This window comes from Papaver somniferum, chromosome 11 (genome assembly GCF_003573695.1).
Source record: "Papaver somniferum cultivar HN1 chromosome 11, ASM357369v1, whole genome shotgun sequence".
Classification (NCBI taxonomy): Eukaryota; Viridiplantae; Streptophyta; class Magnoliopsida; order Ranunculales; family Papaveraceae; genus Papaver; species Papaver somniferum.
The window spans coordinates 24,746,498-24,757,669 of record NC_039368.1 but is presented as its reverse complement, the minus strand read 5'-3'; the positions used below and the strand labels follow the sequence as shown (position 1 = coordinate 24,757,669).

General features: G+C 35.7%; 2 protein-coding genes across 2 annotated transcripts; one reads left to right on the top strand and one right to left on the bottom strand.

Annotated features, from left to right (window-relative positions):
• Positions 1 to 3,915: 3,915 nt before the first annotated feature.
• Positions 3,916 to 7,539, top strand: LOC113322992. The gene is made up of 3 exons (XM_026571207.1): positions 3,916 to 4,344; positions 6,513 to 6,620; positions 6,941 to 7,539. Exons 1-3 carry the CDS (start codon positions 4,024 to 4,026, stop codon positions 7,250 to 7,252), a joined length of 741 nt encoding a protein of 246 aa, XP_026426992.1. The 5' UTR covers positions 3,916 to 4,023; the 3' UTR covers positions 7,253 to 7,539.
• Positions 7,540 to 8,578: 1,039 nt separating this feature from the next.
• LOC113324229 lies at positions 8,579 to 9,637 on the bottom strand. Its single transcript, XM_026572549.1, has one exon. It carries the CDS (start codon positions 9,635 to 9,637, stop codon positions 8,579 to 8,581), a length of 1,059 nt encoding a protein of 352 aa, XP_026428334.1.
• Positions 9,638 to 11,172: the final 1,535 nt, after the last annotated feature.

The window sequence follows — 11,172 nt, the reverse complement described above, 5'->3', positions numbered from 1 at the left end:
CAAACAAATCAGCAGGACCAGATGGTTTCCCAGCTAGTTTTTTCAAACTCAGCTAGGAAACAGTAGAAGAACAAGTGGTATCTGCTATCCAGCACTTCTTTGAATCAGGAGTGCTTCACCCTGAATTCAACAAAACTTTTCTTTTCCTTATCCCCAAAAGTAGACATCCCAAAGACCCTAGTGGTTTTAGACCTATAGGTCTTTGCAATACCATGTATAAGATAATAGCTAAAATCATAGCTAATAGGATGCAACCATTACTAAACATTATAATCTCCCCTTTCCAGGCTGCCTTTCTTTCTAAAAGGAAAATCTCTGACAATATTGTTATTGCTCAAGTGCTAATTCACTCCTTTAAGAAAAAGAAAGTGAAACATGCTGGAATGGGAATCAAAATTGACATGTCTAAGGCTTTCGATAGAGTAGATTGGTAATTTTTGATCACTGCAATGAAGGCATTTGGTATTAACAAAATCTTTTGTAACCTTATACTTCAATGCATATCAACTACATCAATTGCAGTTTTACTCAATGGCTTCCCTGGGAGTTATTTCAATCCTTCCAGGGGTCTTAGGAAAGGGGATCATCTTTCCCCTTACCTGTTCATAATTTGCATGGAAATCTTCTCCAGATTTCTCATAATCTGGTGAAAAAGAGAAGTTAATAAATGGAATTAAAATAACCCCTAAGAATAGACCTGTTTCAGACCTTTTCTTTGCTGACGACTGCCTCCTTTTCATTAGAGCTGACCTTATAGAATGTCATAATATTCTAGCTATAATTGACTCTTTTGGTAAAGCTTCAGGATAGTTAATAAATTTTGATAAATCAGGGGTCTTCTTTAGCAAAAAAGTTCAACCCAAACATCAAAGAATGATTAGTAAATTACTGAAAATGAAAAAAAATAGACCTAAAATACTCTTACTTAGGAACTCCACTCTTTATTAATAAAGCAAAGATAAAGCTTTTTGAAGGAATAATTGAAAAAATGGAACACAAAGTACAAGGTTGGACAGGCAAAATACTAGCTCAGGCTAGTAAAATGGTACTTAATAAGGCAACACTGGCTAGTATGGCTAGCTATCAAATGAGTTTCTTCATTTTACCAAAGAAAATCACAAAAAATAGATACCTTGCAAAGAGATTTCTGGTGGGGAAAGGAAACTAATTACAAAGGGTATTACCCAAAATCTTATTCTTGTCTTTGTAAACCTATACGCAAGGGTGGGTTAGGATTCATAAATGCTCATAAATTTAACTTAGTTATGATAACAAAATTAGCTTGGAGGTTTCTAACCGAGCCTGAAGACCTTTGGGTGTCACAAATAAAGCTTAAATACTTCAGAAAGTCCTCTGCTTTTAAAGCAAAAATTCCATCAACTAGTTCATGGATTTGGAAGTGTAAGTAAGGGAATCCATCTTGTTGAACAAAACAATATTTGGGAAATAAGAGATGGCAACAACATTAATATATGGGATGATAGATGGATACCAAATTGGAAGAAAACCTTAGTACTTTTAGAACAACTACTAACTCTCACTTAACACTTGTGAAGGATCTTATTGATCCAATCACTAAGAAGTGGAACTCCCCTTTAATTTTTGAACTGTTTCCATAACATATTGCTAGGAAAGTCATTAACATTAGAATAGCCATAAACAAAATAGATACACTCAGATGGCTTCTTACTAACTCAGGCATTTTCACTGTTAAGTTTGTGTATAACAAACTTAACGAAAGAACAGTGAACCACTACAACTTAGGACAGCCATACTCCTTTTGGAAAATTTATGGAACCTAAATGTGTCTTAAAGAATTAAAATCTTTGCTTGGAAGTGTTTGTAAAATTCTATTTCTACGAATCTGAAATTATCTAAATTTATGAAGGATATTCATCTTAATTGTTCTTTTGGTTGTCAAGATTATGAATCCATAGAACATTTGTTGCTTTTTTGTCCCTTTGCCAAGTCTGTTTGGGCAGCTGATTGATCTGAACTTTGACAGTTCTATTACTTTCTTGGATATATGTAAGGAATGGTTAGGAAAAAAGACCCAACTATACCCATAGAAATAATATTGACAAAAGCCGGGTTCATTTGGAAGGAAAGATGCAATAGAATCTTTGAAAAACAACATCAAACAAGATCTCAATTAGCTTTAGAAATACAAAGATTTTTAGATTTCTGGTATAAGAATAATCCTTTTTTTAGACAGATCACAACAGATAAAATTGAGATTCCTAAATGGATTCCTCCTAGGAGAACACAAAAGAAATTCAATATAAATGTTGTTTAGATTTATATGGATATGCCTGCAGGTTTTTCTTTAATCCTTAGGAATGATGCAGGCAAGTTTGAACAAGGCAGAGCAGGACCAGTCACAGCTTCTACCCCAGAAGAAGCGGAAGCTTTAGAACTGTTGCAGGGAGCTAAATGGGCGACCGAAAGGGGATTGACAAACTTCAGCGTGGAAGGAGATTGCAAGAGATTCTTTGACTACTTAAATAAGACACCTTCTCAGATTTCCTGGCATAATCAAGCAATTATGGATGAAGTAAAAAGAGAATTTAATCGTTGCCAAAACTTTTTGGGTTTCTTTTACATCCCTAGATTAGCTAACAATGTGGCAGATACTCTTGCAAAAGAGGCAAAAACCTTCTTTAGTCTTGTTGATTGGAACAGTACTACACCTAATTGTATTTTGCAAAGTTTAGAAGTAGATAAATAAATGCAAGGGATGGAAATCCTAATCCAACATTAGAAGGCTCTACTATCAATGATGTAAGGGTTTCCTAACTCCCTAAGTTAGTCTTTTGAATGTATTTGAACTTACAAAAAAGAAAAAAAAAACTTTTTACATCTCTGTTAATCTCTACTTTTTATACATGTATAAGTTTTATATCTCTGTTAGTTTTTATTTGGTACTCAAGATCAAAATTATGATGCTAGACAACGAGATTCATATATTTTACAACGTAACAAGTTAGTTTTATTAGTATTATCTAACTCTAATAGTCATGATACGATACACATCTCAATTTTCAGGCGATTAATACAGTTATAGATTCAATAATTTAAGTTAGCAAACTCATTTTATGCCATGCAATGATGAATTTTTTTTCAGAATGAATAATAAGGGTCGAGCATTCTCAATATCCAATGCATGAATGTCGGTTGTGGAGATAAATCATATGAAAATTGACCTACTCTTTACACATCTTCTACCAACGGAATATCAGCCAGAAGAATAAAGTCAACTATCTATTACAGTAGTTTCAATTTTCCAACAAAATATTAATTCGAACTTTAATACATTTTCATATTATTGTCATGACCAATATGGAGACAATAATATATGCTCAGTCACATTAATGTAACAATTTATTTGAACTTATAATATTTTTCTGATTCAGTGAATCAATCAGCTTCATTAACTTATTTATTATCCTTGAAAACGTATTTTAAACATATGATAGATATTAATTTATACGCAGAAGGATGACAAAACCTAAAATAGACAAAAAGATCATACTTTTGATCAGTTTCAGTCAGTATCACATATACGATCGTATCCCACCTGCAAACACCAATACGATACCGATAAATCATGAATCCGAAATCCGAAAACAAATTTTTTTTTCCCGAATGAGTCAGGATGGACTAAAGAGTTTATCTCATAATATAACAATTTTTTTACGTCCGCTTACCAAAGCCTCGACACAACCCACATAGGCACGATACCCGTAAACCATGGATCCAAACCTCATAAAATTTGTTACCAGCATCTCTTGCCGGCTACAACCCTCTAACCGATCAAGTCGGAGGTTAATCCACCGCAAGAAGCGTCTTAACTGTTTATTTCTTGGATTCTGTTCATTTATTGGGCTCCACACTTTTTAAATTATTCTTTTCTTTCTCTACTTTGGTTAATCATTTCTGATCTGTCAGCTCTAAGAAAGAAGAAGAAACTTCTTCTATATTCAGTGTTCTGAAGTCTAAACTCAATTACAGAGAATTATTCAGATGAAAATATCTACCACGAATCCAAGCATGAAAGTCATCTTATTGATGATGATCATGGTTATTTCGGTTGTTGTTGATGCAGCAGATGATACAAATAGGGTTTATCAACCATGTACAGATACAAAAATTCAGAGATCTGATGGTTTTAGTTTTGGAATTGCATTTTCTCAAAGGGAATCATTTTTCTTGAACAAGAATAAATCAATTCAACTTTCTCCTTGTGATACTCGTTTATCTCTATCCGGCTCTCGTCTTGCTATATTCAGACCTAAAGTTGATGAAATATCTCTTCTTACCATCAATACCACTTCTTTCAATCCGGTATGTAAAATTTCTTCATATTACCTCTTAATTTATTATGTACTGAATTTTATTCATACCCTAGGGTTTAGGACTGTTTAATTTGATTAGGTCTGGGACAAATTTCACGAATTCAGATCTGTTTGGTTTTACTATTTATATGTATTCCCTTAGTTTGAGCATGATCTGCTTATATGTGTTAGGGTTTATGAGATCCTTGTTGATACATTACCTGACATTTATCAATATTAGTATCAAAATGAGGAAAAATTAGGATTATTGATTATAAGTAGGACACATTGTTCCTGTTTATATTTTTTCTTGGGGAATAAGGTTTAGTTATATTTGAGTTCTGATACTAAGAACTTACAGGTGTGTTTACAGATTTAATTATACTTGAAATATATGGTTGATTTGCAAATTACCTTCATTAGGAAGATCTGGTGGAGGATTACATATGTAGATTAAAAAGATTTTACTTCATCATCTGCATTTGTAGAGTAGGTGAGGCAAAAATATATCAAGGGGTTGAGTGACAGGAACAAAACAATGCGTTCCTACTGGAGTCTATACCTTGGTAATCATACCCAGTTTGATCTGTTTGAGAGCTTATTTGGAGGAGCCCATTCCCTTAGTTTTTGGAATTGTTTTCACTTAATCATATCACTAGATTTGGCAATCAACTCAGATAATCAGGTTATGTAGGTCTTTAGCCGCATGAATTGTGATGAGTCTTTAGAAATTTGATAATTTATATGTTTTCGATGGCGGGTGTTTATGATTCTAGTGATAAAAGCTCGCCTGAGGGTTTCTCCTGGTGTGATTATACTTACATATGGAGATGGGGAAAGTTTCTACGTTGAGAACTAAATATAGTCCCGCTCAGCTCAGTGTCTTTTACTTTCGAGAAACGTTTTTGAAGTCTTAACTTCTAAGGTTGAAAAGGATAAGAGCAAATGTAATCCATGAGTGCATTTTTGTCACTTGTTTGGTGGATTAACTTTCTTTATTCTGGTTCTATTATAACATGAGCAAATATTTTTGACGGGGTATATTTTTCCAAAACTGTAGAAAGTTTTTATTTTTATTTAAACGGAATGTGTCAAGGGTTTCCGGTTTGAGGATTGAGTTATTCATGTTTAAGCAAATTTGTAATTTCAAATGTAATATCTTTCTGGTTGTCAGTTAGCCTAAGAAGGTTTGTTTCTTCATAAAGTCCAATTTTCATCCCTCATTCATCTTATAAATTACATAGTCAAACACAATAGAAATGGTTTGTGCTAATATGTTTGAGTAAGGGATATTGATGAATGGGATAAACTATCAAAAGATGGTGTTACTGGCAAGTGAGGAATACACTGGAAGTTGCCATATCATGAAAGATACTGAAATGATCAAAGGGACCCAATGACTACACTGTTGTCTTGAAGTATATCACTCTTTTATTGGACAAAATATTGAAGCATAGTTGTCCATGGTTGTTGGGGTATCAGTATAGCACCCGGGATGCTTTAGATTTGCTTTAAGTGGATTTTGACCAGGAAGTGAATGCGGTCTTCTTTTGATGTGGATTACCTGGTCTTAAAAAGATTATAGAGCTTTGTAGAAAAACTTCAGATGCTTATTTTTTTTTTTCAAAGGTGAAAAAGTAGGAAACAAATGGGAGTTTAAGCACGGCTTCTGGGACCATGTAGCTCACCCGAGTATACACCGTAGTAGTTTACGCACTAATCCGACCCCTACGCCCACTACTAGAAAGCGAGCGATCCGCCGGAAGAAGAGTAGAGAAAAAAAGTTTCTTTTTGTTGTTGTTGAAACAACATACAGAACTTTAGGTTTGAACTAGTTACTGCCCGTGTATATGCTGTATGAGTTTGAGCATCATCTATGACCCGGGACTATCTTTTTCATTTACTTCTTCCCTTTGATCTGAGGATCTTCCTTACAGAAAGGTTTGTCTATCTGAAACAATTTAGAGTTGGGAGTTGGTTGTTTTTCACCGTGGTGTCGTTCTTTTGAAAACTGGAAGACTAAGTTTGAAGAATTATTTCCTGTTGTTTGATTTTGTATGTTTTCTGTTGAATTAAAGCAATTGCTCATTACAATTTGAATGTGAAAAACTCTTTGGATTCTTGTGGTAAGAGGACACACTCTTCAACTCTAATGGTGTAGTTTTATGAACTTTACAGAATTCTTTTGGTGGCCACATGGTAGCATTTGCTGGCCGGAAATATGCAGCAAGATCACCCCCTGTTTTTGTTGCAGATAATGACCACATTGTAACCAGCTTTACTCTGGTACGAGCCTTTCTAGTAAACTCATTCAGTAGCAAATCTGTTTTGAATGTTGGTATCTTATGAATCTGCTGTGAACTTCATAAATGTGTATGGATATCTGACATCATTATACTCGAAGTACCATTATTTTTTTAACTTGTCTGAATCTCGCAAAGATACATCTTATTCCTTCAATTAAGTATTGTTCAACCAAAAAATTTGACTCCAAATGGGATAAACAGTATGGAGATAACATTAAATCAAGGTTACATATGTTATACTACTTTCCGTCTCTTCAACTCATAACCCAATCCAATGATTTAAAACCTGTACAACTGCAGGTACTTGAGTTCCAGAAGGGGACATTGCAGAACTTGTTTTGGAAGAATGATAAATGTGACTCATGCAAAGGCAAGACAAACTTTGTCTGTGTCAACAACCAATATTGCGCGATCAAAACAACTAGTTGTAAACTCAATGGGGGTAAAGTTGACTGCAGCCTCGGCATTCAGCTAGCATTCTCAGGCACTGATAAACACCTTTCAGCTCTAAATTCATGGTATGAAGTAGAAAAACTCAGGCAGTACTCCCTCTACAAATTGTATTCAAATCTCAGGGGTTCTCTCACTGATCAGTTCAACAAAATCTTCTGAATTGCTGGGTAAGGTAGCTCATTGATTATACTCCCTGTATGCTGCCGTAATTACTTATATATTCTCGGCGGCACATCGTTCATTTTTTCATTTTCTTTGTAATATGCTGATGTGTTGTTTTCTTCCACTTCATCTCTTTCAGTTTTACATTTTTCGGTTTGTGAAATTCTGTAAATTCACTTCAGGTTTGTTGTGTGATAGTTGTAGCTGATACTCATCATTGTATTGTATTTGCCGGAAAACTTTAATGAACATTTGAATCTCTATCTCTGTTCTTTGGTTGAAAATATTGGGACTGTTTCGGGCTTTGGTTATTTTAGACAGTGTTTTACCCAAGGGACTCAAGAATGAGCCAGCCAAAGGAGGTAGGCTGGGCATATTGAGGTGGGCACTAAGTGCGAATTCTTTTGAGTCGCTTCCTCTTTAGCTCGATTGAGACAGATGCTTTACAGTTGGATGGATGAATCTCTTTTCAAATGGCAATGAGCACCTGAGGAATTGGCAACCTTACATTTCCTTTTCTCCCTGATGTGCTGGACAATTGGTGGACAAGTCACCTGAGTTTGGGTCCTAGCTTCTTTTTCTTGTTGAAATGTTCCTCTGCTTAATGTATTGTTCCGGAAATTTTAGTGTTCACTATCTACTGTGAGTGTGGCACAAACCTAGATAAACAGCATCTTTTTCTTAGGGCCAATTACAGAATGGTCATACTTTTTATAATTCGTTCACAAAATGATCATACTTTTGTATTTCGATTACAAAATGGTCACACTTCCATCCGATTTAACATTTTTGAATAAAACGGTGTTAAGTTTTCCTATAATACCCTCTTCCAAAATACCCTCTTCATTTATTAAATTGGTTGATGTGGTGGTGATGAAGCGGTGGTGGTGGTGGTGGAACATTCCATAGGGGAAGCGATGAACCCTTTGGGTGAATACGGTGTAACGATTCTGAATGCGTTCTAATGATCCTGAATGCGTTCTAGCGAACCTGAATGCGGCGTAATGATATGTAAGTGGCGGCACCACCACTTACAAATAGCACCACCGTCAAAAAAACTATAATGAAGGTAGAATTTAAAGTTATGTATAAAAGGATAAATATGAAGGATATGTAGGTAATTTTATTATCATATTTAACTTTTTATTGCTAGGAAAAAGGAATTTCATTACTTGGCGAGAGTTTACAATATTTTGGAGAAAATATGGACAGTTATTTCCATCCCATTCTCCTGACACATTTCCATCTACTATGCTTGGCAGCTAAATCCGCAGCAGTATTAAAAGATCTTTTGACATGTTTAAATCTAATCAAATGAATATCCTATAAAAGAAATAAACAATCATCTAGAATTGAGCAGGAAGTCCAACTAGCTTGGCCTCTGTCATTATTAAGATATGCCACGACATTTTTGGCATCACTGACTAAGTAGACATCTTGAAGATTCTTCTCCTTGATCCATTTAGCAGCTTCTAGAAGAGCACCACTTTCAACATCTTCAGAGCTTGCTTTTCTTCCAGATACTAATTTGCACCCTTTGAATTCACCTGTATTATTCATTGCCACAATACCAATTCCAGAATTGTTAGTGTCTTTGTCAAAAGAGGCATCAAAATATAATATTAAACTGTCTTGTGAAATCTGATGCAGGAAAATAGGATTATTGTCATGCACTGGAGAAGTAGTATTGGTATTAGGAATGGACACTAGATTATTGAAAATATCTGCAGAAATCTTAAGAGCAGTTCTAGCTGTGATCTGAGGATTAGATGTTTTGTTTTCAAAGACTTTAAAACACCTATCCTTCCAAATACACCAAGCAGTATTCATAGCAGTAACTAGATGAGTCTGTAATTGGCTTGATGTGAGCCATTTAGTAATCCAGTCTTTTAGACTAATGTTAGAATTCAGGTCCTGCAAAATAAGATTACTGACAATAGGGATGTTAGACCAAACATTTCTAGCAAAAGAACACTGAAGGACCATATGCTCAGGGGTTTCAACAACATCAGAATTACACACCTTACATTTATCATGATTGCTATTATATCTAGCTAACTTGCTACCTGTGAGAATGATATTTTCAACACATTTCCATAGGAAAATCTGAGTTCTAGGAAATAGAGGAGATTTCCAAATAGCTCTATAGACCTCAATATCAGGATTATTGGTCGAATTATGAGGTAGTCCATTAGCAAGTAATTTGTACACAGATTTGACAGTAAGAATCCCATACTTGTTATAGGGCCAAACTAGAGTGTCATTACCAGGGATAAGAACTCTCATGCTGCAGATTTTCAGACAATTTTCTCTAGTGAAGAAAGCTTGTACCAATGGAACATTCCATTCTCTAATGTCATGCATAATAAATTCAGAAACCATATAGTTAGTATTTGATTGGTTAACACAGAGAGGCAATGAAGGATTAAGAATCCAATTATCAGAGAAAGCATTCACAGACCTACCATTCCTAATATCCCAATGGGCATGCTTTTTAAGGATATCTAAACCATGACATATACTAGACCAAACTCAAGACATAGTCCAAGGTTTCTTATAATGGAGAGGATAACAATTTTTGAAATACTTACACTTTAGAATTTTAACCCACGGTTCATTAGGACTATGAATCAAAATCCAAGTTGTTTTAGTGAGAAGAGCTAGGTTCATCTTCCTTAAGTTTCTAAAAGCTAACCCACCTTGAAGCTTATGGGTGCAATACTTTTCCCACTTTTTAAAATAATAACCCCTATGGCTAATTTTACCCCACCAGAAATCTCTTTGAGATTTCTCTATTTTGTCTATGATAGTGTCAGGAAGAAGGAAAGAGTTCATATGATAATTAGCTGAGGACTTAAGAGTATGCTGAACAAGAATAAATCTGCCTGACTGAGTGTTGATACATGAAAAAATAACTCCCCTTAACTGGGCTAGGGTGCCTCAAAGAAGGGAAAGGCCACACATGGAACATGGGGACTTAGGAACTAGGGCCCAAGTCCACCAATGAAGTATCCATGAGATAGAAAGGACAATGGAGGAATTAACAAGGAAGAATGAGGTCATATTAGAAAAAGGATGGCATTTGTAGTAATTAAGGAGGTATAGGACATATGACAAGATGTCATAAAAAGAAGGGGCTTTTGGAAAGTCTATATAAGGAAGGACAAGGTACAATAGAAAGACAACTCTCTCACACACTATTCTAAGGAAAGTGAGGTCATCTTGGTACACTAGGACGGGTAGAACCCAACGAGAATTCCGGTATTAACATTTGGCGACCACATCCGGAGGCTCGTTCCTAGTCTATCATGATGCAGCCGAGTGGTACTACCCCAAACGCGACTAGCGGTCAGTTGAATAATCTACCCCCTAATATAGAAGGGGAGCGGATAGGGATAGTGACGGACCCAATCTTACAAGCGAGAAGACCTGAAGCGACACAGGATAAGGATAACCAACTAGAGGGCGGAAGCACATCACTCGCCCAGCCTACTTTAAATAAAATGCAGAAAGAGTTGGAGGAACACATCCGCAGAGAAAGAGAGTTGAGAAGATTACTGAGAGAAGCTAGAAACGAGCAAAGCGCCAAAGAAGACTTGGAAAGCGCCGAGGATAAAGAAGAAGATCACGGAATGATGACGCAGGAGGCGATGGCCAGATTTTTTGAGACAAACTACAAAGTGGTAAAACAGAACAATTACGATTTTATGGCAAGCCCATACACCCCCGAGATCGTGGAATATCAATATCCAGAGGATTATACTTCATCAAAGTTCAAAGTGTATGATGGACAAGGGAATGTGTGAGAACATCTTAGCAGATTCGTCGCTTCTATGAACGGTCGTGCCTCTGATGGGAAGTTGTGTCTAAGGGAGTTCCCGATGTCGTTGACTGATACGGCCTTCTCGTGGTACGAC